The sequence below is a fragment of the Pristiophorus japonicus genome, chromosome 16 (assembly GCF_044704955.1).
Source record: "Pristiophorus japonicus isolate sPriJap1 chromosome 16, sPriJap1.hap1, whole genome shotgun sequence".
In the NCBI taxonomy this organism is placed as follows: Eukaryota; Metazoa; Chordata; class Chondrichthyes; family Pristiophoridae; genus Pristiophorus; species Pristiophorus japonicus.
Genome location: NC_091992.1, coordinates 114404965 through 114431059, shown reverse-complemented (window position 1 = coordinate 114431059; position 26095 = coordinate 114404965). Strand labels below are relative to the sequence as shown.

Genomic DNA, 26095 nt, shown 5'->3' with positions numbered 1-26095 from the left:
GCACACAGGAGCTTGTCCAAGGCCGAAAGGGCCTACAACATGGTTGAAACAAAGGCTCTGGCGTGCGTTTACGGGGTAAAAAAAATGCACCAGTACTTGTTTGGCACAAGTTCGAGCTTAAAACTGACCACAATCCGCTCATATCGCTATTCTTCGAGAGCAAAGGATCAATACCAATGCATCTGCCCGCATCCAAAGATGGGTGCTCACGCTGTCGGCATACAACTATGTAATTCGCCACAGACTGGGCACAGAGAACTGCACAGATGCTCTCAGTCGGCTACCATTGCCCACCACCGGGGTGGAAATGGCACAGCCAGCGGACTTGCTTATGGTCATGGAGGCATTTGAAAACAATAAATCCCCGTTACGTCCCGCCAGATCAGGACCTGGACCAGCCAGGATCCTTTACTGTCCCTGGTAAAAAACGGTGTCCTCCAGTGTCCCAGTAGAGATGCAGGAAACGATTAAGCCATTCCACAAATGAGCTGTCCCTGCACGTGGACTGTCTCTTGTGGGGCAATCGTGTGGTCTTGCCCAAAAAAGGCAGAGACACACTTATTGGGGAACTGCACAGCACCCACCCAGGCATCGTGATGATGAAAGCCATAGCTAGATCCCACGTGTGGTGGCCAGGCATCGACTCAGATTTAGAATCATGTGTACACCAGTGCAACGCTTGCTCCTCTCAGTTGAGCAATGCTCCCAGAGAGGCACCGCTAAGTTTATGGTCCTGGCCATCCAAACTGTGGTCGAGGATCCATGTAGACTATGCAGGCCCATTCCTAGGCAAAATGTTTTTGGTTGTCGTGGATGCTTACTAAAAGTGCAATAATGTCTGGAAGCACGTCTACGGCCATCATTGAAAATCTAAGAGCTATGTTTGCCACGCACGGCCTGCCCGATGTCCTAGTCAGCGACAATTGGCCGTGCTTCACAAATGCCGAATTCAAAGAGTTCATAGAAACATAGAAAATAGATGCAGGCATAGGCCATCCGGCCCTTCGAGCATGCAGCACCATTCAATAACATCATGGCTGATCATTCCATCAGTACCCCGTTCCTGCTTTCTCTCCATACCCCTTGATCCCTTTAGCTGCAAGGGCCATATCTAACTTCCTCTTGAATATATCCAATGAACTGGCATCAACAACTCTCTGCGGTAGGGAATTCCATCGGTTAACAACTCTCTGAGTGAAGAAGTTCCTCCTCATCTCAGTCCTAAATGGCTTACCCCTTATCCTAAGACTATGTCCCCTGGTTCTGGACTTCCCCAACATCGGGAACATTCTTCCTGCATCTAACCTGTCCAGTTTCGTCAGAATTTTATATGTTTCGATGAGATCCCCTCTCATCCTTCTAAACGCCAGTGAATACAGGCCCAGTTGATCCAGTCTCTCCTCTTTTGTCAGTCCTGCCATCCCAGGAATCAGTCTGGTGAACCTTCGCTGCACTCCCTCAACAGCAAGAACGTTCTTCCTCAGATTAGGAGAGCAAAACTGAACACAATATTCCAGGTGGGGCCTCACCAAGGCCCTGTACAACTGCAGTAAGACTTCCCTGCTCCTATACTCAAATCACCTTGCTATGAAGGCCAACATACCATTTGCCTTCTTCATCGCCTGCTCTACCTGCATGCCAACCTTCAATGACCGATGAATCATGACACCCAGGTCTCGCTGCACCTCCCCTATTCCTAATCTGCCGCCATTCAGATAATATTCTGCCTTCGTGTTTTTGCCCCCAAAGTGGATGACCTCACATTTATCCACATTATACTGCATCTGCCATGTATTTGTCCACTCGCCTAACCTGTCTAAATCATCCTGCAGCCTCTTAGCGTCCTCCTCACAGCTCACACCGCCACCCAGTTTAGTGTCATCTGCAAACTTGGAGATATTACACTCAATTCCATCATCCAAATCATTAATGTATATTGTAAAGAGCTGGGGTCCCAGCACCGAGCCCTGCGGCACTCCACTAGTCACTGCCTGCCATTCTGAAAAGGACCTGTTAATCCCGACTCTCTGCTTTCTGTCTGCCAACCAGTTCTCTATCCACGTCAGTACATTACCCCCAATACCATGTGCTTTGATTTTGCACACCAATCTCTTGTGCGGGACCTTGTCAAAAGCCTTTTGAAAGTCCAAATACACCACATCCACTGGTTCTCCCCTGTCCACTCTACTAGTTAAATCCTCAAAAAATTCCAGAAGATTTGTCAAGCATGATTTCCCCTTTATAAATCCATGCTGACTTGGACCAATCCTATCACTGTTTTCCAAATGTGCTGCTATATCATCCTTAATGATTGATTCCAACATTTTCCCCACTACTGATGTCAGGCTAACTGGTCTATAATTACCCGTTTTCCCTCTCCCTCCTTTTTTAAAAAGTGGTGTTACATTAGCAACCCTCTAGTCCATAGGAACTGATCCAGAGTCGATAGACTGTTGGAAAATTATCACCAATGCATCCATTATTTCTAAGGTCCCTTCCTTAAGTACTCTGGGATGCAGACTATCAGGCCCTGGGGATTTATCAGCCTTCAATCTCGTCAATTTCCCTAACACAATTTCCCGCCTAATAAGGATATCCTTCAGTTACTCCTTCTCACTAGACCTTCGGACCCCTAGTATATCCGGAAGGTTATTTGTGTCTTCCTTTGTGAAGACAGAACCAAAGTATTTGTTCAATTGGTCTGCCATTTCTTTATTCCCCACTATAAATTCACCCGAATCCAACTGCAAGGGACCTACGTTGGTCTTCACTAATCTTTTTCTCTTCACATATCCATAGAAGCTTTTGCAGTCATTTTTTATGTTCCCGGCAAGTCTCCTCTCGTATTCTATTTTTCCCCTCTTAATTAAACCCTTTGTCCTCCTCTGCTGTATTCTAAATTTCTCCCAGTCCTCCGGCTTGCTACTTTTTCTGGCTAATTTGTATGCCTCTTCCTTGGATTTAACACTATCCTTAATTTCCCTTGTTAGCCACGGTTGAGCCACCTTCCCCGTTTTATTTTTACTCCAGACAGGGATGTACAATTGTTGAAGTTCGTCCATATGATCTTTAAAGGTTTGCCATTGCCTATCCACCGTCAACCCTTTAAGTATCATTTGCCAGTCTAATCTAGCCAATTCGCGCCTCATACCATCAAAGTTACCTTTCCTTAGGTTCAGGACCCTAATTTCTGAATTAACTTTGTCACTCTCCATCTTAATAAAAAATTCTACCATATTATGGTCACTCATCCCCAAGGGGCCTCGCACAACAAGATTGCTAATTAGTCCCTTCTCATTACACATCACCCAGTCTAGGATGGCCAGCTCTCTGGTTGGCTCCTCGACATATTGGTCTCGAAAATCATCCCTAATACACTCCAGGAAATCCTCCTCCACCGCATTGCTACCAGTTAGGTTAGCCCAATCAATATGTAGATTAAAGTCGCCCATGATTACTGCTGTATCTTTATTGCACATATGCCTTATTTCTTGTTTGATGCTGTTCCCAACCTTACTACTACTATTTGGTGGCCTGTACATAACTCCCACCAGCGTTTTCTGCCCTTTGGTATTCCGTAGCTCCACCCATACAGATTCCACATCATCCAAGCTAATTTCCTTCCTTACAATTGCATTAATTTCCTCTTTAACCAGCAACGCCACCCCGCCTCCTTTTCCTTTCTGCCTATCCTTCCTGAATGCTGAATACCCCTGGATGTTGAGTTCCCAGCCTTGGTCACCCTGGAGCCATGTCTTCGTGATGCCAATCACATCAGACCCATTAACTGCTATCTGCGCAGTTAATTCGTCCACCTTATTCCGAATACTCCTCGCATTGAGGCACAGAGGCTTGTCTTTTTAATACACTTTGACCCTTTAGAATTCTGCTGTTGACCCGCAACGGGATCAAACATGTCACATCTGTGTCGTTCAAGCCCGCATCCAACGGCCAGGCAGAACGGGCAGTTCAGACCATCAAGCAAAGCTTGAAATGCGTGTTGGAAAGCTCCTTGCGGACCCGGTTGTCCCGAGTACTGCTCAGCTACCGCACCAGACCCCACTCACAGGAATTTCCCCTGCTGAGCTGCTCATGAAAAGGGCGCTTAAAACAAGGCTCTCTCTGGTCCACCCTGATCTACATGATCATGGGGAGGACAAGCAGCATCAACAGAGTGTGTACCATAACCGCGCAAACATGTCACTTGATATTGAGATCAATGATGTTGTGTTTGTGCTCAATTATGGACATGGTCCCAAATGGCTCGCTGGTATGGTCATAGCCAAAGAGGGGAGTAGGGTGTTTCAGGTCAAACTGACCAATGGACAAACGCACAGAAAACACTTGGACCAAATTAAACTGCGGTTCACCAACAGCTACGTACAACCTGAAGAGGACACCATCAACTTTGACCTACAAACACACACACAAGTGGCAACTGGCATCACAGTTGACCACGAAACAGAACTCATCATCCCCAGCAGCTCGGCAAGGCCAGCTGCCCAACAGCCCAGTGAAGAAGTGACCAACCCAACCACACCAACATTTGTACCGAGACGATCGACAAGGGAGCGCAAAGCCCCAAATCGTCTCACCTTGTAAATAAGTGTATTGTTTACTTCACGGGGGAGTGATATTTTGTATTTAACCCCTTGTAACCTGCATCACACCTGTCCACCAGAGGGCCGATCTGTTGGAGTCCCAAGGGAAAAAAACCTCCATCCTTGATGGCCCAGTTGGTAAATGGAGTGCCAAGTGTGATAGTGAGCCATGCAGACCAGGTCTCAGGTAGCTGATCACAACTGGGCAGCAGTATGGGTGCTACACTTTACCTTAATGCCCTTGGTGCAGATTTTTTTTCATAAATTGAAGAATCATAAGAGTTTTCTATTCCTGCAATATATATTTTTAATTTTCTCATCTCCAAGCATCCCTTGGGAGTACAGTATATAAGCAGGCCACCCACGAGGTACCTGCACTCCGGAACTACAATAAAGGAGTTAAGGTCACACTTGCTCATTATACACAGTACTCAGTCTGACCATTTATTATGAGTATAACAAACATAAAGTTTAAAATCAGGAAAAAAACCCTGAATCCTTGATGGCCCAGTTGGTAAATGGAGTGCCAAGTGTGATAGTGAGCCATGCAGACCAGGTCTCAGGTAGCTGATCACAACTGGGCAGCAGTATGGGTGCTACACTTTACCTTAATGCCCTTGGTGCAGATTTTTTTTCATAAATTGAAGAATCATAAGAGTTTTCTATTACTGTAATATATTTTTTTAATTTTCTCATCTCCAAACTCATCAATTTCACAATTGTTGTCGTCATTTCCAAGTGCATTATGGTTTTGCCACTGTATCTTTGCAACCTCTTTCAGTTCTACGTTTCAACACATGCCCTCTGATCTTCTGACTCTGGACTCTGCACCCTTCTTTCCTTGGTCCACAATTGGAGGCAGAGCTTTAGCCTTTTTGATCCCAAACCTGAAATCTCTCCCTTGCCTCCTTAAAAACTACCTCTTGGATCTTCCTTTAGTCACCATCCCTAACATTGCTTGTTATCCAGTTATTTTTCACCTTTTGAAATCCTTTTGGATATTTTATTTTGTTCAAGGTGCTATGAAAGTGCAACTTTGTTGTTAGAAAGCAACAGTCTTACTTAAAACAAAAAATCCAACATTAAAGTTTTACCTGTTAGGGCAACTCTAGCACAATCATCTGATAATTGATTGCATTTTCATGCAAATCAGGGAGAAGCTACTGCTGATGTGGCTGAACAAGGAGATCGGACGCCCTCTTCAGAATCTCTCAAATCACTAGAATTAGTTGGAGATGTTCTAGGGGATACACAAACAAGTATGGTAAATATCTATATCTTTTAGTACGTACTTCTAATATTTTATTATTCTGTGGATTTGTAAAATGTTATACTAGAATTTTATTTTACCTCCTAATCCTCTATGGCCCACTTGGTAAATGGAGTGCCAAGTGTGATAGTGAACCATGTAGAACAGGAAGGTACCATTGGTGTTCCACAGGGGTCGGTACGAAGGACCACTGCTTTTCTTGATATATATTAAGATGTGGGTCTACAGGGCACAATTTCAAAATGTGTAGATGACACAAAACTTGGAAGTATAGAGAACAGTGAGGAGATTAGTGATAAACTTCAAGAGGACATAGACAGGCTGTTGGAATGGGTGGACAGATGGCAGATGAAATTTAATGCAGAAAAATGCGAAGTGATACATTTTGGTAGAAAGAATGAGGAGAGGAAATATAAACTAATGGTTGCAACCCTAAAGGGGATGCATGAACAGAGAGACCTGGCGATGTATGTACACAAATCATTGAAGATGACAGGGCAGATTGAGAAAGCGGTTAAAAAAACTTATGGGATCCTGGGCTTTATGAATAGAGGTATAGAGCACAAAAGCATGGATATTATGATGAACCTGTATAAAACACTGCTTCGGCCTCAAATGGCGTATCGTGTCCAATTCTGGGTACCACACTTTAGGAAGGATATGAAGGCTTTAGAGCAGGTGCAGAAAAGATTTACGAGAATGATTCCAGGGATGAGGGACTTCAGTTAGGTGGATAGACTGGAGAAGCTGGAGTTGTTCTCTTTGCTTGCTAGCTATTGCCCCATCTCCAAACTACCATTCCTGTCCAAAGTACTTGAACATGTTGTTGCCTCCTAAATCCGTGACCATCTTTCCATGAATTCAATGTTTGAATCACTTCAGTCTGGTTTTCGCCCCTGCCAAAGTACCGAAACGGCTCTCATCAAAGTCACAAATGACATCCTTCGTGAGTGTGACAAAGGTAAACTATCCCTCCTCCTCCTTCTGGACCTGTCTGTAGCCTTTTATCACGGGACGGGGCGGGTTGGGTGCGGGGGGAGTGTTCCCGGTGTTGGGTGGGTCTGGAGCCGGGGGGGGGGGGGGGGGGGGGGGTTGGTGGGTGGCACGCTCTTGGGATGGGGGGTGGGCTGTTTGGGGCTGGGATTGGGAGGGATTTCTTCACTCGGGGAGTTGTTGGCCTGTGGGGTTCCCTGCCGCAGTGGGTTGTTGATGCCAGTTCGTTGGATGTGTTCGGGAGGGAGTTGGATGTGGTCCTTGCGGCTGGGGGGGTCGGGGGGATGTGGAGGGGGCGTGGGGGGGAGGTGCTGGGGTGGGTGATCAGCCATGATCTTGTTGAATGGCGATGCAGGCTCGAAGGGCCGAATGGCCTACTCCTGCAGCTATTTTCTATGTTTCTATGTTTCTATCACAGTTGACCACTCCATCTTCCTCCAACGCCTCTCCACCAACACCCAGCTAGGTGGGACTGCACTCGCCTGGTTCCATTCTTATCTATCTAATTGTAGCCAGAAAATCTCCTGCAATGGCTTTTCTTCCCACTCCCGCATCGTTACCTCAGGTGTCCCCCAAGGATCTGTCCTTGGCTCCCTCTTATTTCTCATGTATATGCTTCCCCTTGGCGATATCTGAAAACACGGAGTCAATTTCCACATGTACGCTGACGACACCCAGCTCTATTTCTCCACCACTTATCTTGACCCCTGCTTGGTATCTAAATTGTCAGTTTGCTTATCCGACATCCAGAACTGGATGAGCAGAAATTTTCTCCAATTAAATATTGGGAAGCCACAAACTGTATTCCCTAACTACTGACTCCATCCCACTCCCTAGCATCAATCTGAGGGTGAACAAGACTGTTCGCAACCTAGGTGTCATATTTGACCCTGAAATGAGTTTCCAGCCACATATCCGCGGCATAACTAAAACTGCCTTTTTTCACCTCTGTAACATTGCCTGCTTCCGCCCCTGCTTCAGTTCTTCTGCTGCTGAAACCCTCATTCATGTCTTTGTTACCTCTAGACTTGACTACTCCAACTCACTCCTGGCCAGCCTCCCACATTCTAAAATATGTAAACTTGAGGTCATCCAAAACTCAGCAGCCTGTGTACTAACTCGCACCAAGTCACGATCACCCATCACCCCTTGTGCTTTCTGACCTACATTGGCTCCCGGTTAAACAACGCCTCGATTTCAAAATTCTCATCCTCATTGACAAATCACTCCATGGCTTTGCCCCTCCCGATCTCTGTAATCTTTTTCAGCCTCACAACCCCACATGATGTCTGCGCTTCTCAAATTCTGGCCTCTTGAACATCCCTCATTTTAACTGCTCAACCAGTGGCCGTGCCTTCAACTGTTTGGGTCCTAAACTCTGGAACTCCCTCCCTAAACCTCTCCACCTCTCGACCTCTCTTTCCTCCTTTAAGACACTCCTTAAAACCTACCTCTTTAAACAAGCTTTTGGTCATCTGTCTTAATTTCTTCTTTTGTGGCTCGGTGTCAAATTTATCTTTTGTCTTGTAACACAGTTGTCAAGCGCTATACTTCAATGCCATTGGTGTAGGAAGGGGAATAATCAGCCAGGCTTCCCACTTTAGATCATTACCCAATGAGCTCCACTGAAAAGTGTATGATTGTATGTAAGTTTTTGGATGAGCATGGGATCAGGTTCAACTTTGATTGCTCCCTTCTCCACCCTCCACCAAAGTCCTATTTTCAGCTAACAATCATTATGTAGGCTGATAGGTGAAATTTCTTACATAAATTGAAGAACCTTTAAGAGTTTTCCATTCCTCCAATAATTTTCTTAAATTTTAACTTGTTATATTTTCATTTTGGCATAAAACTGTTACCACGATCTCCATAGGATTTATCGTGTTATTAAATATATGCACTGTTTTATAGCTTAGAATATTAGTACACTACAGCATTATAGCATTGAATGGCTTTATGTACTTTTTGCCGGGAAATTCCTCAGAGCTAATCCCAATCTGCCGCTGTAACTTTATTGGAAATGTGGCAGATGTGTGTAAACTGGGTTTCTGCCGCAGTTACAATGAGGAAGCAAGGAACAGCCCTGAGGAAATTCCCAGTTTTTATTTTTTCACAGGATATGGACTACAGTGGCAACGTTACCCATCCCTAGTTGTCCTGTGAAGATAGTGTTGGGTGTTTGTAATTCCAGGGTGAATTCTCAATCATGGCCATGACTAGATGAACAGAAGAGAGACATATCCCCACAGGATGTGGGTTGGAATGAGGAAGAAATAAAACATAACTTTAAAATGGGGATAAACCTACACATTATGAATATAAATATAGTGGGGAGATTTCCTCTGTACAGTATGTATGTCAAAATCCTAAACCAGTTTATCAATCAAATAATGAACACAAATTATAATCAGCTGTAACATAAGTTTAAGGGGGAGAAATTCGGCAGTCCCCCGTTTGGGGCCCTAACTTTTAAAAATGAAAAAAAATTAGTGCCTGGCGCTAATGATTTTCAACTTAAAAAAAATGTGGTGTTTGCACTCCAGGAAGGAAGTGGATGCTAAATCAAGTGCTCCTATCCCTTCCTGAACGCAACAGGATGCAGACGGGGTGGTAGTTGTGCAGCGCTGCACAATGGGCCCTTCAGTGCTGTTGTGTTCCAAGGCTCCTTCCCTTAAAGAGAAGGGCCTTCGCTGCAGGCTCTGCATTGCAACCAGCGAGCCGGCCCGATCAGCCACATGCACTCATGAGTCATTTTAGTTGCTCTGTTATCTAAGTAAATTTCATAATGTACCTAGGATAATAAACATTTTGCAGTCCATTTACTCTTTTAAGATAACTTCAGCCACTGGGTCAATCCCGGGTTCCTCCTTATCTTCAAAAGGTGGCAAAACAACCCTACATCAAACCTTGTGTTAGGCTTTAGCTGCCAAACACATTCACAGAATCATAGACTAGTACAGCACTGAAGGAGGCCATTCAGCCCATTGAGTCTGCACCGGCTCTTTTGAAGAGCAATCCAATTAGTCCCACTCCCCAGCCCTTTCCCCATATCCCTGCAATTGTTTTCTTTAAGTATTTATCTAATTCCCTTTTGAAAGCTACTATTGAATCTGTTTCCACCATCCTATCAGGCAGTACATTCCAAATCCTAACCACTCATTGCGTATCTAAACCCTTCATGATTTTAAACACCTCTCTCAAATCTCATCTTGGTCTTCTCTGCTCGAAGGAGAACAACCCAAACATCTCCAGTCTATCTGTAATCCCTCATCCCTGTATCCCTCATCCCTCATCCCTGTAACCATTCTAATGTCTCTTTTGTGCCCTCTCCAAAGCCCTCTCATCCTTTCTAAAATGTGGTGCCCAGGATTGGACACAGTATTCCAGCTGGGGCCGAACTAGTGTTTTATATAGGTTGAACATAACTTCTGGCTTTTGTATTCTTTGCCTCTGTTCATTGAACAGTAAAGACCAAGTGAATACTGGCAGTGAGATAGCATATAGGAGGTGGGAGTAGGTGATTTTCATAGTTTAGGCAGTAAACTGGTAGAGTAAACATGTTCACTTCGAAGATGATAGTCAGCCTCTTGAATTTTTGAAAGCATCCTCATCACTTTGTTCATTTGAAAAGTGCAGGTTGATAAATTTAAATAAATATATGGGGCCCGAATTTGATCAACCTACTGCCGGCTGCCGCCGAGAAAGGTCTCCCTGTTTTTTTGGTGCTCTCCCCTCTTGAGAGTTTGGTGAGGCCCTCACGCAGCGGTTTGAAAGGACCGCTGGGGAGCGTCCGCTGGCGTGCGCCAGTGTGCAACGCCGAAAAAAGTCCTCCTGTCCGAGATTCATCCGAGCGGTCCACTGCTCCAGCAGGAGAAAAGACTGCTGCATGGAAGCAGGTCTTACCTGGACAGTAGGTATGAAGACGTGCAAGAAAAGGTTAAGTGAGATGTTTTGCTTTAATTCTTTTGCAGCGATTTTGTTTGAAAGCGTCCTCTGAAGGGTTTGTCATGTTTTGTTTTTTGTTTGTTGAAATTTTTTTTTGCGTTCCCCTCTCCCTGGGCCTGACTCGAGCCTCGGCGTTACTATGTCGAGGATTGCATTTGTCGCTCAGAATCCGACCTACCGCTGCTGCCGCCCAGAATTGCTGTGTAATGCCCATTTTTTCTGCCGGGCAGTTTCTTTTCAATTTTTTCACCAAACTTCCGCCCACAGTTAAAATCCATCAGGATTTTAGCAATCTTTTCAATGGTAAATGGGCGGAACTTAGGTTTGACCAAATTTGGGCCCATGTTAATTTCAACAAGTTTCCAATTGGACATATGTTTGAATTAATCACGGAGCCACATTTTTATTTGAATTGAGTGGCGAAAACTAAATGCGAGGCAACCAACCAGCCCCCATAACTGAGTTACAGTTATGGGGATCCCAATAGGCAATTCCTTTCCAACTGTAACTCTTTGTTGCTGAGGCTGGGATATGGTTTCCATGAGGAAGCTGTTTTTTTAACCTTTGTATAATGTGGCTAATACCAGGCTAAATGTTAGACAAAAGAAGTGCTTAATTTTTGTCACAATTTTAAGTTGCATCTGCAGACCTCAACACAGATTATGGCATCCTGTTCTGCAATCAAACCACAAAATGGCATGCTTGAGCAGGCAGTTAGAACTCCCACCACCATCTTTCCAGCCTACTGGATAGCTCATTTTATCTAGATGCCTTGGCTAGCATTTCCCAGAGCACATTGAGATGCTAAAACTCTTTGTCAAGGAGTGGTAGGACATTGGTTTGGCTCTGGAATCTCAATTTCAGACAGGTTACCATAGGGCATTGAACATAGTTGAGGTTGGGCACTTCCTCACAGTAGGGAATATTGTGGCCAATTCTGTATATCTCCTACAATCGTAGTTACATTGAAGAAGGACTGGTAGCAAGTTGGTGGTCCTTTAACCAACTCATGGATGACATGAAATAACACAGAGAAACTAAAGAGAGGGAATTGAAAATAGCTTAGAAAGAGAGTGTCATAATTACAAAAAAGTCCATAATTGCAAGTAATTAACAAGCAGAGTATCTGCTGTAAATTATTTAATAATTGTTGCATTTTTATGCAAATCAGGAGGCAGATACTGAAGGTCTGGCTGAGGAAGTGAAACCTCCCAGTTTACAAGGATTGGTTCAATATGTTCGAGAGGGCACAGAATCAACATTTCAAAAGGTCTATTTTCTTTAATAGTTTAAATATTTTGTTCTATAGATAGTAATTATAATTTGTAATATTTAATATTCTGAAAAATTAGCTACAGTGTCTGCTCCCAATCGCTGCAAAGTGCCTATGTATGGATTTCAGGTTAGGATGGGATCACTTTTGTTACATCATGTCGATTGGAAAGAATTGCTTACAAAGTGAACAAAGAAGCCTCTCCCTCTTCCCTTGAGTAGTTTTCCTATCATCTCCAGATAAGCAATTGAAGACCTGACCAAATCTCACTGTAGACCAGGATTGAAACTATAGAGCACATTAAAATGCCCAAATTGTGTGCTGAGGAGAGGTAGGATGTGGGTTGGCATTCATACTTCCGAATTGGTTGAACCTGTTCCAGAGGAAGCAGTATACAATGTCTATTGTATTTTCCATTTTTTTTAATATTGTTATTCTGTGGATTAATTCATGATTATTTGTTACGTTAAATGTTAGAAAACTGTTCACTGAAAAATGAAGAATTTTTCCATTTTTCAAATAATACCCCGTGGGTTAACATTACTGTTAAAATCGTGGATTTAGCCTAATGCATTCATATGACACTATGATTATCACTAAAATTATTTTTGACCTATTGTTAATAGAATTATACTGCAGGCAAAAAATGCAATCAGTTAAAACATAATTCTTAATCACCAGTCATTTAATAATCGTTGGAAATGAAGCTGATTTTATATTGTTTTAACCACATAACATTGATCACAGATGATGTCAACTGGGTTTGCAATGGAAGTGATAGAGCCTACAGATAGTTCAATTGATGCTCAACAGCTGAAAACTGAAAGGAGCAGACCTTCCACAGAAAGCAGCACACAAGAACTTGCGAGAGCAGGACCGCAGTTAGGTAAATCCCTCAAAATTAGCACTGGTGATATGAAGGTCAGATGAGTTCTTGATATTGGACCTGTGAAAGTAGATCATTCATATGTAAAAACCAGTAGTGAGATCACTATAATCTTTACCTGGAGATCAAGCTCACATGCTATTAATTTTAAGACCAATTTTCATGGGAGTGGTACTGAATTAAAAAAATAAGTACTAGATTAGAATGAATCGGTATTTTGCTGCAATCCCTAATTATGGAAACATCAATTTGCTGCTACATGAATCAATCATTATGTTTCAATAATTAATACAAACTTAATCAGCAAGAATTTATGTTAAAATGTTTGTATGTTGTGTGCATAATATTTTATCTGTATTGCAAAGATTGGTTTGATAATATATATGTTAGAGAGAATACTACACTAATAGTAGTGTGCTGCTAAGTTTATTTTGTGAGCTTGAACAACAACTTGCATTTATATAGCCTTTAATGTAGAAAAACATAACAAGGTGCTTCACAGTAATGTGATATTCCATGAAGCCCCACATAATGGTTGTCAACAAACACATTCTCCACTACTTCCAGACCCTCCCCCCCCCCCGCCCCCCCCATGCTCCCAAAATGAGAGAACCCCATTCCACTGTTCTGGAGTTGGAGATGGGAGGAGAGTCTTGAGGCTTTACAGCCTAGATTATGTGCTCTAGTCTGCAGTGGGGCTTTAATGCAGAACCTTCTTGACTCAGAGGTGAGAGTGCTACCAATTAAACCAAAAACTTCAGTACATAAGTAAGCCATAAAATTAAATACATTGGCAAATAAACATATTATAATAATGGCCACTGATTTAAAATTTACACAAAAAATGGACATAACCACAAAATTTGAGCTCAAATATACCACTAACATAATGCTTTGTAAGAAAAAATAATTTTACTTATTCAATAACCATAAATGCTTGGCCCTCATACTATGGTATTTATTCCCTGACATAAAATAGCTTATCCTCTGCCACACCATGTGCAATGCCACAGAAGATCTACTTGTGCTATTATAAGACTTTAACTATACACACACTTCCTGACAGTCACGTGTAAGACATCCACACATTTGAAATGTCACGCACTGTTTAATGTAAATTTCCGTATATGGTAAAAAGTCACTTGCAAAGTACAGAAAAACTCTACACGAATACCAGAGCCAGAGGCTGGACATTTTCACATGTGCACTTGCTAGCCTGCAGTTATCTTGTCCGTTGAAATGAATGCTTACTGGCAAGCACATATGTGGAAAGCCCCAGCCAGAATGTCTGCAGTCTATTAAATTATTTCTGTGTGAACTCACCCATTGTGTTCATAACAGAAATTAGACTTCATAGCTTTAAAAAGAGAAATACACCTACACTTTAGAAGAAGAATAAGGCATTGTGATTTACATAATATAATGTTCCTGACCATGTAATGCAGCACATTCTCAACATGTTACCAGGAGCAGCACCAGGGGAGATCCACTCATTTCTCTAAGTACAGGAATTGTCCGAAAACTGGACATTTTGCACATCCCAGATGAAGTCATTTGGAATCCGTAATGTCCGAAAACCGGACATTTTTGAGAAGGCTGAGATGGTGACATCGGGCAGCGAGGGACGAGGAAACCAGTAAAAAGCGCAATGCAGGGGGAGGCGGGAATCGGCGGGTGGCGAGAAGCGGAGGATCAGCGGGAATCGGCAGGTGGCAAGGAGAGGCGTGAATCGACGAGGAGCGGAGGATCGGCGGGAATTGGCAAGGAGCAGAGGAGCGATGTGAATCAGCGAGCGGCAAGGTCCAAAATCTAGCAAAATCTGAAATCTGTCACGGATTCGGTCAAGGATTCCGAATTTCAGACGATTGGTTTTCTTGTCTGAAATCCGGAAAAATCCAAAAACTGGCATGGACTCGGTCCTGAGGATTCTGGATTTCGGACATTGTACCTGTATTTTAACCAAAAAGACCATTGTTAGTTTAGTAGTGTTACTTTCTATGTTCTATTGTTTTCTGTCTTTCTGAAAAATGAAAATAACTTTCCCTCTTTCCCTAGGCTTGCTGGACTGTCCTAAAAGCCCCTCCTTTGTGTGCGAGTCAGATGAAGAATCAGATACGGATGAAGAACAGATAGAATTGGTTGTGCTTGACCCAGATCATGTAAGAAATGTTTTAGCATAGACATTTTATCCAATTCAGAGCTTGTAGGTCATTATTTTCAAAATTAATACATGTTTTGCCTTTTAAATTTCAATATTGACATCTATTTTTAGTAGCAAAACCAACCAGAATTAAAGAAATTCTGAAAACCATTGTCATGATCTTTATAAATGTTGCTAGTTGTTGCTAACTTACAAGGTAATAAATACTTGGGAATAATTCCAAGGCAGTACGTTAAGGAGTTTCAACACAGAAAGAATATGTAAGCAGTTTGTAGCAGTCATCTAAAGTCTGAAATAAGATTAGAGCCTTTAAATCACCCTCTGTTATAGTTATTGTTAGTCATTTTATGTAGGTGAGGATTTATTCTGTTTTTGTGCCAGTAACAGCTGCCATTGTGGATGTTACCTGTCAGCACATCTGAGATACATGATGAGAAAGATTATTGATTGTGACATCATTATTGCAGAGTTAATACTAATTTCTAGAAAAGTCTTTACATATAATTGATTCATGAATTAAAACATTAAATTGAACACAAAATCTTTGATTACTTGACATACATTTGATACACTCGTTATAGGGGAAGTATATTCTGCTAAATTACATTATAAAGGAGAATATCTTTCCATTTGCCAGTTCTCCCTTTTTTTGACTATGTTGCGTTGTTTGCTGGAAACAGTGCAGAACCTCTCCTGATGTGAAATCATGCAGTCTTGCTTCAGTAATATCACGAATAGTTATAGCGACTATGGACTGCACTTCTCATTTAAAAATGTACTTTGTGATGTCACATCAGGGGAGAAGGTTCTCTGCCTATCTTAAGCCAGCAGTTGTATAGCATAAAATATTTAATAAGGGATAACAGTTACGATGTGTGCAGATAATTCCCGTAATATTGATTAATTGTGAACAATTCAGTAAAATGCACTTGCATTTTAAAATTCTGCAGCGTAAACACCTTTCCCTCACCACGTCAGTGGCAGAGCACTGTATATTGAAACTTGCTCCAGTCTGAGCTTTTGTAATCAGTTTGATGATTACGGGTTCACCAAAAGAAAAAAGAAAAATAATCTACCTTTTAAAAAATTCTTCTTTTAATAACATAGCCTCTAATGAAGCGCTTCCAGGAAGCTCTGAAGAACCATCTTTCAAAGCAAATGGACAAGTTAATCCTGGAGCTCAGGGAATTGGTAAGTGCAGTAACACAGCTTTTAATGCATTGCATATAATCAAATAATATAAATGTTAATACAGTGATTTGGCATTCGGCAACATTTAAATTACAGCTCTCCAATGATAATACTTACGTATGACAGTTATGGGAACTTATTCTGCAGAAAATTGTTTGCTAGATATAACACATGACTACAGATCTTTTGGCATGGCTATTATTTGCAGTGTAAACATTTAGCACGTTCCTTGAATAGAGAGGAAGTGTCAACAAACATGACATCCAAAATTGAGAAAAATTACTATTAAAAGTTATTTATCTGTTTTGTATTGCTTTTTAAATGGGCCCATCTGTAAGATCTCTAAATCTCTGGCATTAAATTGACAGCGAGACTTGATTCTTCTGAAACAATTTGGAATAGTTTATTAAACACGCACACATGTACATCTATCAGCAGTCATCAGCTATCCTACGGATCGATTTAGTTACAATAGATACAATGAGGTTACAATAAAAACGGTATACTTTACTTCCTTCTGGCAAAGCACATGGCCTGCTTCTTGGTCTGTAGAGGAAGGTCCTGCTTTGCCATGTGCTTAAGAAAAGAGACAGAGCAAATTGTGGCTTGAGTTTATATATCTCTCAACGCCATTGTTTCTCCGGAAGCTTCAGGATTGGACCTTGGTTTCAGGGCAGTTCCTTATTGGCTCTCCTCACACATGTGTCTGTCTGGAGGACCGGCGCCACCCCTTGACTAGGTTAATGGCTTTTCAATTAACACAATATACAAACAACATACTGGAAGTCTGTGAGCTTCCATTTTGTCTCTTTCAAAACTGTCTTTTCGTATAATCTCATTTTTTAACATTTATACATACACAGAATCAATTTTATCATTACTGAACACTTTTATTTCAATACTGCAATATGTGGGTAAATCATTCAATTACTTCCACCTTCAACAGGATTCTGCATTTTTAGTAAACCATGTTGTGTGTTCACCATTGTGATCACTACAGTGTATACGTGGTGAAGGGTGTTTATCATATACACCAATACAATTTAATTCTGTGCCCCCAATAGTTTCCTTTACAGATTAAGTAAAATGAAGCCAGTAGTTAATGACTTTACTTTTTTTTCCTCAAAGACCTGGAGAATGAAAAAGCAAACAGCTGAGCGTGAAGACACAGGAGTGATTCTTTATGGAGTACAACAGTCTCTTGCCCAAATGCAAATGGAACTTGAAAAATACCATAACCGTTGCTCATCAGCATCAGCAAAGAGAAGACAGGCAGAGGATGATTTGGCATATGTGAGGAATCTTTACCAAATGTCACAATCCACAACAAATAGCGAGCGCTCAAAAGGTGAGTTTAACAGTTTAGTTAATTGTTTGCTACAGCTACAAAATCGAAACAAAAACTCTCATTAAAGTCAGTGACTTATTAGTTAACAGAAGTCTCCCTTCTAAACGCTGAAATATGTTTGTCTTTGCTGGATATGTATAAAGGAAAATGATGTGACTGAGAATTATATCAAATGCCATGTTGGACTCAAATTAGACAAATGTACATAATTCAACCTGTTCCAGCAAGCTCCCTTCTGCACATAACTGACCAAGGCAACCTAAATCAAATAAGCACTTCCAATTTATGCACACTAACACCTTCAATAACTGGCAAGCAAACATAGAAAAACATCCCAAGCTGCTTTACGGAAGCATAATCAGACAAAAATGAACTTTAAGATAAATAAGGAGCTATTAGGATGAGTGATCAAAAGCTTGGTTAAAGAAACATAGAAACATAGAAAATAGGTGCAGGAGTAGGCCATTCGGCCCTTCGGGCCTGCACCACCATTCAATAAGATCATGGCTGATCATTCACCTCTGTACCCCTTTCCTGCTTTCTCTCCATACCCCTTGATCCCTTTCGCCGCAAGGGGCATATCTAACTCCCTCTTGAATATATCTAAAGAACTGGCATCAACAACTCTCTGCGGTAGAGAATTCCACAGGTTAACAACTCTCTGAGTGAAGAAGTTTCTCCTCATCTCGGTCCTAAATGGCTTGCCTCTTATCCTTAGACTGCGACCCCTGGTTCTGGACTTCCCCAACATCGCGATCATTCTTCCTGCATCTAACCTGTCCAGTCCTGTCAGAATTTTAGATGTTTCTCAGAGATCCCCTCTCATCCTTCTAAACTACAGTGAATACAGGCCCAGTCGATCCAGTCTCTCCTCATATGACAGCCCAGCCATCCCAGAAATCAGTCTGGTGAACCTCCGCTGCACTACCTAGTTTTAAGGAGGGGCTTAAAGGAAGAGAGAGAGGTGGAGAGGCAGAAAGGTTCAATGTTGGACAGGCGCGCGAGACTTATTGCGTTATAGGATACGGGCAGTAGAATTTTGGTTGAGCTAAAGTTTACAGTTTGGAGGATGGGAGGCCAGACAGGGAAGCAATGTAACGGTCACACCTGGAGGTGACAAAGGCATGGATGAGGCAGGAGTTGAGGCAGGTGTTGTTACGGAGAGGAGAGTAGATGGTGAGGATATGGAATCAGAAGCTCAGCTCAGTCAAATAGGACGCTAAGGTTGGAAAAAGTCTGGTTCAGCCTGAGATCGGGGATGGTGAGAATATGGAGTTTCTGGTGGGGGTAAGGATGATGGCTTCAGTGGTCCCAATGTTTAACGGAAGGAAATTGAAGGAAATCCAAGTCTGGCTTTTGGACAAGCAGTCTGACAATACAGAGGTAGTGGGAGGGTCAAGAAACATGGTGGAGAAGTGGAGCTGGATGCCGTCAACATACATGTGGAAGCTGAATCCATGTTTACGGATGATGTCGCCAAGGGGCAGTATTTAGATGGGGAAAAGAAGGGGCCAAGGACAAAGACAACGAAATGAATCAGCAAATAGTGATTAGGTTACCTTAATCTCCATTATAAAGCCAGTAGATTGTAGGAGGAAAGGAAGATTGAGGAAGGTAAAGAACTCCACAATTTTTAGGTACTATCAAAAAGGGGAGATAAAATATGAGTCAATGAGATGGGATTTTCTCCAATGGACCAAGGATGTGAAGAGGAATAAGTGTGTGTAAGATAGAATGTTTATAACTTAGAAAAAACAAGTAAGGAAGGTTCAAAGAAATACTGACTGTAGTATTTATTAAAATGAAAAAGGTTGCAACCAAAGAGGGAAAAAATGGGAGAAGGATCCTGCATCACATGTCAAGCTTTTTCTTGTCATCTGTCCATGGGTGTTGTGAGTCATGTTAGAAGAGCCTGAAAATAAGAGAAATTTAAGTCTTTGACAGATTTGAGATTTATACAAAATTAAGGGTAATTGAGAGGAAAATCGAATTTGGCACAAAAGATTAAGCTAAGCTTTTTAGAAGCATCTTTAACAATGAAGGAGATATGGATGTTCTATCTGAAATCAGAGAAGATAGTGAGGCTACAAATATCAGATGAAGAAGTACCAGAAATAAAGCCATCAGTTAAGTCAATCTAAAAAGGAAAGCACCTAAATTCATGTTTAGCTTGTATAAAAAGTTGACCTATGTGAAACTGGCTTGTTCTAATTTATTAATACTTAATAAAAGTGTAATGGAAATGCATATCACAGAGTTCTGCAAACCGGAAATTACATATCATATGGGGATAGCAGCCAGAATTGTCAGTATTGGTGCAATTGTGTATGCAGTATTCTAGTCGACAGTAAACAGAAATGGATACTTTTATAAAATGTAAATACATATTTTTTAATTCAACATCATGCACTTTGAGAGGACTAATATAGAAAGACAATATATTATAAATGGTGTGGTTGAAAAGCATATGGATTACTTGGGTTTATACATAGAGGAATAGAATATAAAAGCAAAGAGATCATGCTACAAGGTTATAAATCACTGGTTAAGCCTCAGCTGGTATATTGTGGACAATTCTAGGCACCACACTTCAGGAAAGATGTAAAGGCCTTTGTAAGGGCCCAGCGAAAGTTTACCATGATGTTACCAGGGATGAGGGACTTCAGTTATGAGGAGAGGTTGGACAAGTTAGGACTGTTCTCCTTGGAATGGAGAACGTTAAGAGGCGATCTAATAGAGGTTTTCAAGATGATGAGAGGTTTTGATAGAGTAGATAAAGAAAAATTATTCGCTCTGGCCAGTGGGTCAATAACTAGAGGTCACATATTCAAAATCATTGGCAAAAGATCTAGAGGGGAGATGGGGGCTGGATGGCCTCCTTCTGTGCTGTAAGTTTCTATGATTCTGTGATCAACATTTAATAAGTAAAACTTTGCTTATTCTAAATATTTTAACACAGAGGTGTCTGTGATGTGTTTGCTGGGTAGACTTAGTTTGAGTGGGAGGCAGGAAGATAAAAACAGCAAAATGCGGTGACCAGAGTCACATAATAGTTCATATGCTACTGTGGAAAGCAAATAAAAGGTTTTTATACTGCGCACGTGTATTGCACACCCAACTTTGTCATTGTGTTGTGCTGGGTCTCGCAGCCCACCCAAACCCCACAAATAAGTTTTTATTTGTTTCTTTTTACCTTTTAATTTGTAAATGTTTTTTTCGCTTGGAAATGTTCCAACTGAAATACTTCTCAAGCTGATTGATGAGTCATCAGCCTGCAAAACTGAACACGGAGTAAACATCAACATAATGTCACCAAATTTAATTTACTATAAATAACAGCCACGAGCAACATTAAAAGACAATCATTTTTAAGTTAACTCTTCATAAAGTATTTTTTTTAAATGCAAGATTAGTACAATTATACTTAAGTGAGAAAGTACTAATTTCACATATTCTGTTTTTCCTTTTTAACACCTTATTTCCCACTTTTCTCTTCACACTATGAGCTTGAAAAAACACTTATTGTCCAGAAATTAAGTTTGAAATACTTTGCTGCAATTTTGAAATATTCTGCTTTCTTCCAGTTATCTGTCATCATCATAGGCAGTCTCTCAGAATCGAGGAAGACTTGCTTCCACTCCTGAAGTGAGTTCTTTGGTGGCTGAACAGTCCAATACTAGAGCCACAGACTCTGTCACAAGTGGAGCAGATAGTCGTTGAGGGAAGGGGTGGGTGGGACTGATTTGCCACACACTCTTTCCGCTGCCTACGCTTGATTTCTGCATACTCTCGGCATTGAGACTCGAGATGCTCAGCACCCTCTCAGATGCACTTCCTCCCCTTAGGGCAGTCTTGGGCCAGGGACTCACAGGTGTCAGTGGGGATGTCGCACTTTATCAGGGAGGCTTTGAGGGTGTCCTTGTAACGTTTCCGCTGCCCACCTTTGGCTCGTTTGCCGTGAAGGAACTCCGAGTAGAGCACTTGCTTTAGGAGTCTCGTGCCTGGCATGCGAACCATGTGGCCTGCCCAGCGGAGCTGATCGAGTGTGGTCAGTGCTTCAATGCTGGGGATGTTAGCCTGGACGAGGACGCTGATGTTGGTGCACCTGTCCTCCCAGGAGATTTGTAGGATCTTGCGGAGACATCGTTGGTGATATTTCTCCAGCAACTTGGCCTGTTGTACATGGTCCATGTCTCTGAGCCATACAGGAGGGCAGGTATTACTACAGCCCTGTAGACCATGAGCATGGTGCAGTTTTGGGGGCCTGGTCTTCAAACACTCTTTTCCTCAGGCGGCCGAAGACTGCACTGGTGCACTGGAGGCGGTGTTGGGTCTCGTCGTCGATGACTGCTCTTGTTGATAGGAGTCTCCCGAGATATGGGAAGTGGTCCACTGTGTCCAAGGCCGTGTCGTGGATCTTGATGACTGAGGGGCAATGCTGTGTGGTGAGGATAGCTGGTGGAGGACCTTTGTCTTACTGATGTTTAGCGTAAGGCCCATGCTTTCGTACGCCTCAGTAAACACGTCGACTATGTCCTGGAGTTCAGCCTCTGTATGTGCACAGACGCAGGCGTCGTCTGCGTACTGTAGCTCGATGACAGAGGTTGGGATGGTCTTGAACTGTCCTGGAGACGGCGCAGGTTGAACAGGTTCCCACTGGTTCTGTACTTTAGTTCCACTCCAGCGGGGAGCTTGTTGACTGTGAGGTGGAGCATAGCAACGAGGAAGATTGAGAAGAGGGTTGGGGCGATGATGCAGCCCTGTTTGACCCCGGTCCGGAAGTGGATTGGGTCTGTGATGGATCCCCAGCTATCTGTAACCCATTAAACAAACCATAGTGCCACATATATGGGGGCTGAAATTTAGCAGCGCAATAAAGCTGGCGCACCTATGATTTTTTCTTTGTACTTACTGCACGGATCTTTGATGTAGTCGGAATAGTCATTTTCAGGACTTTGACATTTTTTCAAAGTCCCAGAGGAAATGTGTCATAATGGGGGCGGGCCATAGACTCAAAACCAGGCTGAGTGGCTGAATATCGGACCGGGACTCTGACGCTGTCAATCAACGGTGGCATAGTGGTGATGTCCCAGTGCATGTGTGTCACCACACTCTCCTCTCCATTAAAGGTGAGAGATTCAGTCATTTTTTTAATCTTTGGCCACTGGGCCACCAGGGAGGGTTTCGGCCGGGCCAGCGGACTGGCACCCAAGAGGGGGTGGCCAGGCTGCCCATTAGCGGCCCAGCCGAACCCAGGAGCACTGTCTTGCTGGCTGATCGGGAAGTCGGCCAGCAAAAATTAACAGATGGCGGCTGCAGCAGTGGGCCCTCCCCTTTAATCCCACTCAGTGCGGAGAAGATTCACTGACAGAAAAACCTGTTGGAGGCACCGCGTGGCGGATGATAGGTTGGTAAGTTTTTATTTTAATTAGAAGTGGCGGTGCACTAACTGATGACTCACTTGCAGCGGTCATCAGCATCGGGCGGTATGGGGTCCAGGCCGAAAAATCCATGACCTGAATTTGGGTCAGGTCGGCCAGTTGACCCCAAAGCGGCAGCCGTTCAATTTTGACGAATGGCCGCCGCAAACGGGCATTAATGGGTCTCTGTGAGACCTTGAATTTCAGCCCCATGGTCTCAGTCAACAGAAGATAGAACTCAAGTAAAGATTGTGCATGCTCTCCCTTTTTGATAGATTTGATATTGAGTGATGCTACTTGATGTTATTATGTAATCTAATCATAGTGGCGCAACTACAAACAGAAGTTGAGAACATTGCACTGCGGCACTTCTACATGGAGAGCTTAAAACATGATGTGTGCTCTGACATTATGGTGATGAAGTGTGCAACAGAAAAGTTAGAGGCTGAAAAAACACAGGCAGCCAAGCTGAAACAGAAGCAGGTACAGTGGATCACAAATTTGTCTTAAAAGTTATCTGATACAAGTTCCTAGTAACCATGTTACAGAGTAGTAGAACATTAATACTAAAAGGAAGTAGTGTGATCAGAAAAACCTGTTCCGTATAAAATTGTATTTACTTGTTACTGAAATTTATTTAGCAGAGTTACATTGAAATGTATCTGCACCGATGCCTCATAGCACTGCAAGTCAAGAGAGTTGGCAGACAGTCTGCTCCTCGGGCCTCCACTGATGCTATATTTGAGCTGATTACAGAGTGGTATGCCGCTGCAGCCTGGAATAGCTCATCTTTTTTTATAATAATTTTCTTCCTCTCCTGCTGTGGGGAAGTGTCTAGAACCCAAACAACCTCGTCCTCAAAAGAATGTTACAATTAGGAACTTTCCATTTAGAAAATCAACGACCATAATACAGAGCAATACAACTCTCTGGTTACTTTATATTTAAAATTATAACTTGCTTGTCACCCAATCAGTTTGAAAATCTAGAGAGTCAACTTAAGAAGCTTACCAAAAACTGAGATGCTGACATTTCCTTTTTTTCCGGTCTCTAGTATCAGAAATACAGTGTTACTTTACAGTTGCATAATTTTAGAACTCCACAACAAAATCAGTTGAAACATCAGATTATAATTTTAAGTAAATCCTTTCTACTTGCTCCTTAGTCGTGTTACTGTAGAGACCTTGATCTTTCCCAGCATGACGTTACGTACAGCCTACCTTGAGCCGATTTTCTCCATAGCCGGGAACAATCTTCTTAGAGCCTAGTAAGTCAAGTAATGGCACCCAACCCACAAATAATGGCACTACAACTTATAATTTATTTCTAACATAAATATTTTCAAACATTCATTTGTATTAGTAACCTTCAGGGCTTTTGCTGATTTATTTACATGAGACAGATAAATCACTTTTTAGAAGATCATGGGTTAAACTTTAAGGCCTTCCGTCCATTGGGATCAGGGCGGTAGCACTCTGAAAATGGCTTGGCTGAATTTAGCTCCCTGTTCTTGCCGTCGCTGTGGCTGTCTCCATTTTGCTGAGATCCTCTCAATAGGCGACCCGGGCAGCTGCTTGAAGAAGGCGCACAGCTGATTTAGATATTCAAATTGACATCAATAGGATCCCAATGCTATTTTAAGACTGAACAGGGCGGAGCGTGCAACGTTTATTGCTTCCCCCAGTATCAGCTGGTTGCTGGCTGACAAGGATTAAATTTCACTTTATTTTTATGGGGCCAGAAGGAGCAGGAGTGCTACCCTGGGCTCCACAAAACCAGCCTGGGCCACTGCCGTTCCTGATTCCCCTCTGACCCGAGATCAGAGCCCCACCCCATGGACCTACCTTCTTCCAGCCCAGAGGTCCATGCTAAAATTACACTCTCACTTCAACACCTCTAAGTTAGAAGGTCGTAGGTGCAAGTTCTGCTCCAGATATATCAGCTCAATACTGAGGGAGTGCTGCATTGTCAGAGATGTCATGTTTCAGATGAGACGGTAAACTGAGGACCCATCTGCCTGCTCGGGGAAGTGAAAGATCCTGTGCTACTATTTGAAGAAGAACAGGGTCTTCTCTTGGTGTTCTGGCTAACATTTATCCCTCAGCTAACACCACTAAATAAGCCCAGATTATCTGGTCATTACTGTTTGTGGGATCTTACTGTGCGCAAATTAGCTACCGCGTTTGCCTATAATACACAGTAATTACACAGAAGAAGAACCTAATTGACCATGAAGAAGTCGTTAGGACGTCCTGAGGAAGTGAAAGATGCTATATAAATGCCAGTTTTTTTTTTCTAAAAGCTACATGTAATGGCCACTCCTTGTTATTATGAAACTTTGCTCTATCTTAGCAGTAAACTACTACTAATACTCTTTTGTGCTCTAGGACATGTTTGTAGACCGTTTAGTATCTCAAATGGATGCACTGCGAGAACAGATTGCAATGTATGAAGCCCAGTATGCAGCACAAGTAGAAGAAACAAAAGCATCACGGAAGACAGTAGCAGAGGTGAGATAATAATCCTTAGCACAACTATAGCCATCTGCAAATTCAGACATATTTTACGATGTGTGCAAGTCACTGCTGTATGAAACAAAAATTTGGCACCTTCGCATTGCCTGCCACTGTTCAATACAATACTGTGGATCCAATGTTTTATAAAAAGTTTAGGATACCTGTGTACTGCTTTTTTTCTGTTAATATGACAATTTTTGGGATGTCAGCCACTGGCTTTATCTGAGTACAGTGTGGAGCAAACCACCTATATTGCCCCATCTAGAAAGCTTACAGACAATTTTCCGTTTTCCTGCAGTCATATTAGGGACTGGTTATACTGCAGTACTGCAGTTGCAGGCCTTAGACCAATACCCGTAGAACAATGCAGAACCAGTGGACTCGAGTTATGCTGGTGCTCCCATGTTTCTCTCACTCAGCCTTAATAGCAGGTGTGAACTTGAATGCAGCTTCAGAGGTCCTGTCAGTCACTTCTGATGACCAGTAAATGT

At 42.4% G+C, this 26095-nt stretch overlaps 1 protein-coding gene and 1 long non-coding RNA gene across 3 annotated transcripts in view; one reads left to right on the top strand and one right to left on the bottom strand.

The window, feature by feature from the left end:
* ccdc40 (coiled-coil domain 40 molecular ruler complex subunit) overlaps positions 1-26095 on the top strand; it is an 83870-nt gene that overhangs the window by 7251 nt on the left and 50524 nt on the right. Inside the window, exons 4-11 of one of the 2 annotated variants that reach the window (XM_070857708.1) lie at positions 5755-5865; positions 11981-12079; positions 12830-12968; positions 15024-15127; positions 16237-16320; positions 17449-17668; positions 23414-23571; positions 25476-25598. In XM_070857708.1, the coding sequence (XP_070713809.1) occupies positions 5755-5865; positions 11981-12079; positions 12830-12968; positions 15024-15127; positions 16237-16320; positions 17449-17668; positions 23414-23571; positions 25476-25598 (1038 nt within the window). The remainder of the gene's footprint in view (positions 1-5754; positions 5866-11980; positions 12080-12829; positions 12969-15023; positions 15128-16236; positions 16321-17448; positions 17669-23413; positions 23572-25475; positions 25599-26095) is intronic. The other variant, XM_070857709.1, reaches the window with a different exon arrangement.
* Positions 18199-24667, bottom strand: LOC139226738 (uncharacterized). The gene is made up of 4 exons (XR_011587306.1): positions 24309-24667; positions 24100-24138; positions 20862-20948; positions 18199-19580 (listed from the first exon to the last, which is right to left on the bottom strand). It is a non-coding gene; the product is annotated as an uncharacterized lncRNA (long non-coding RNA).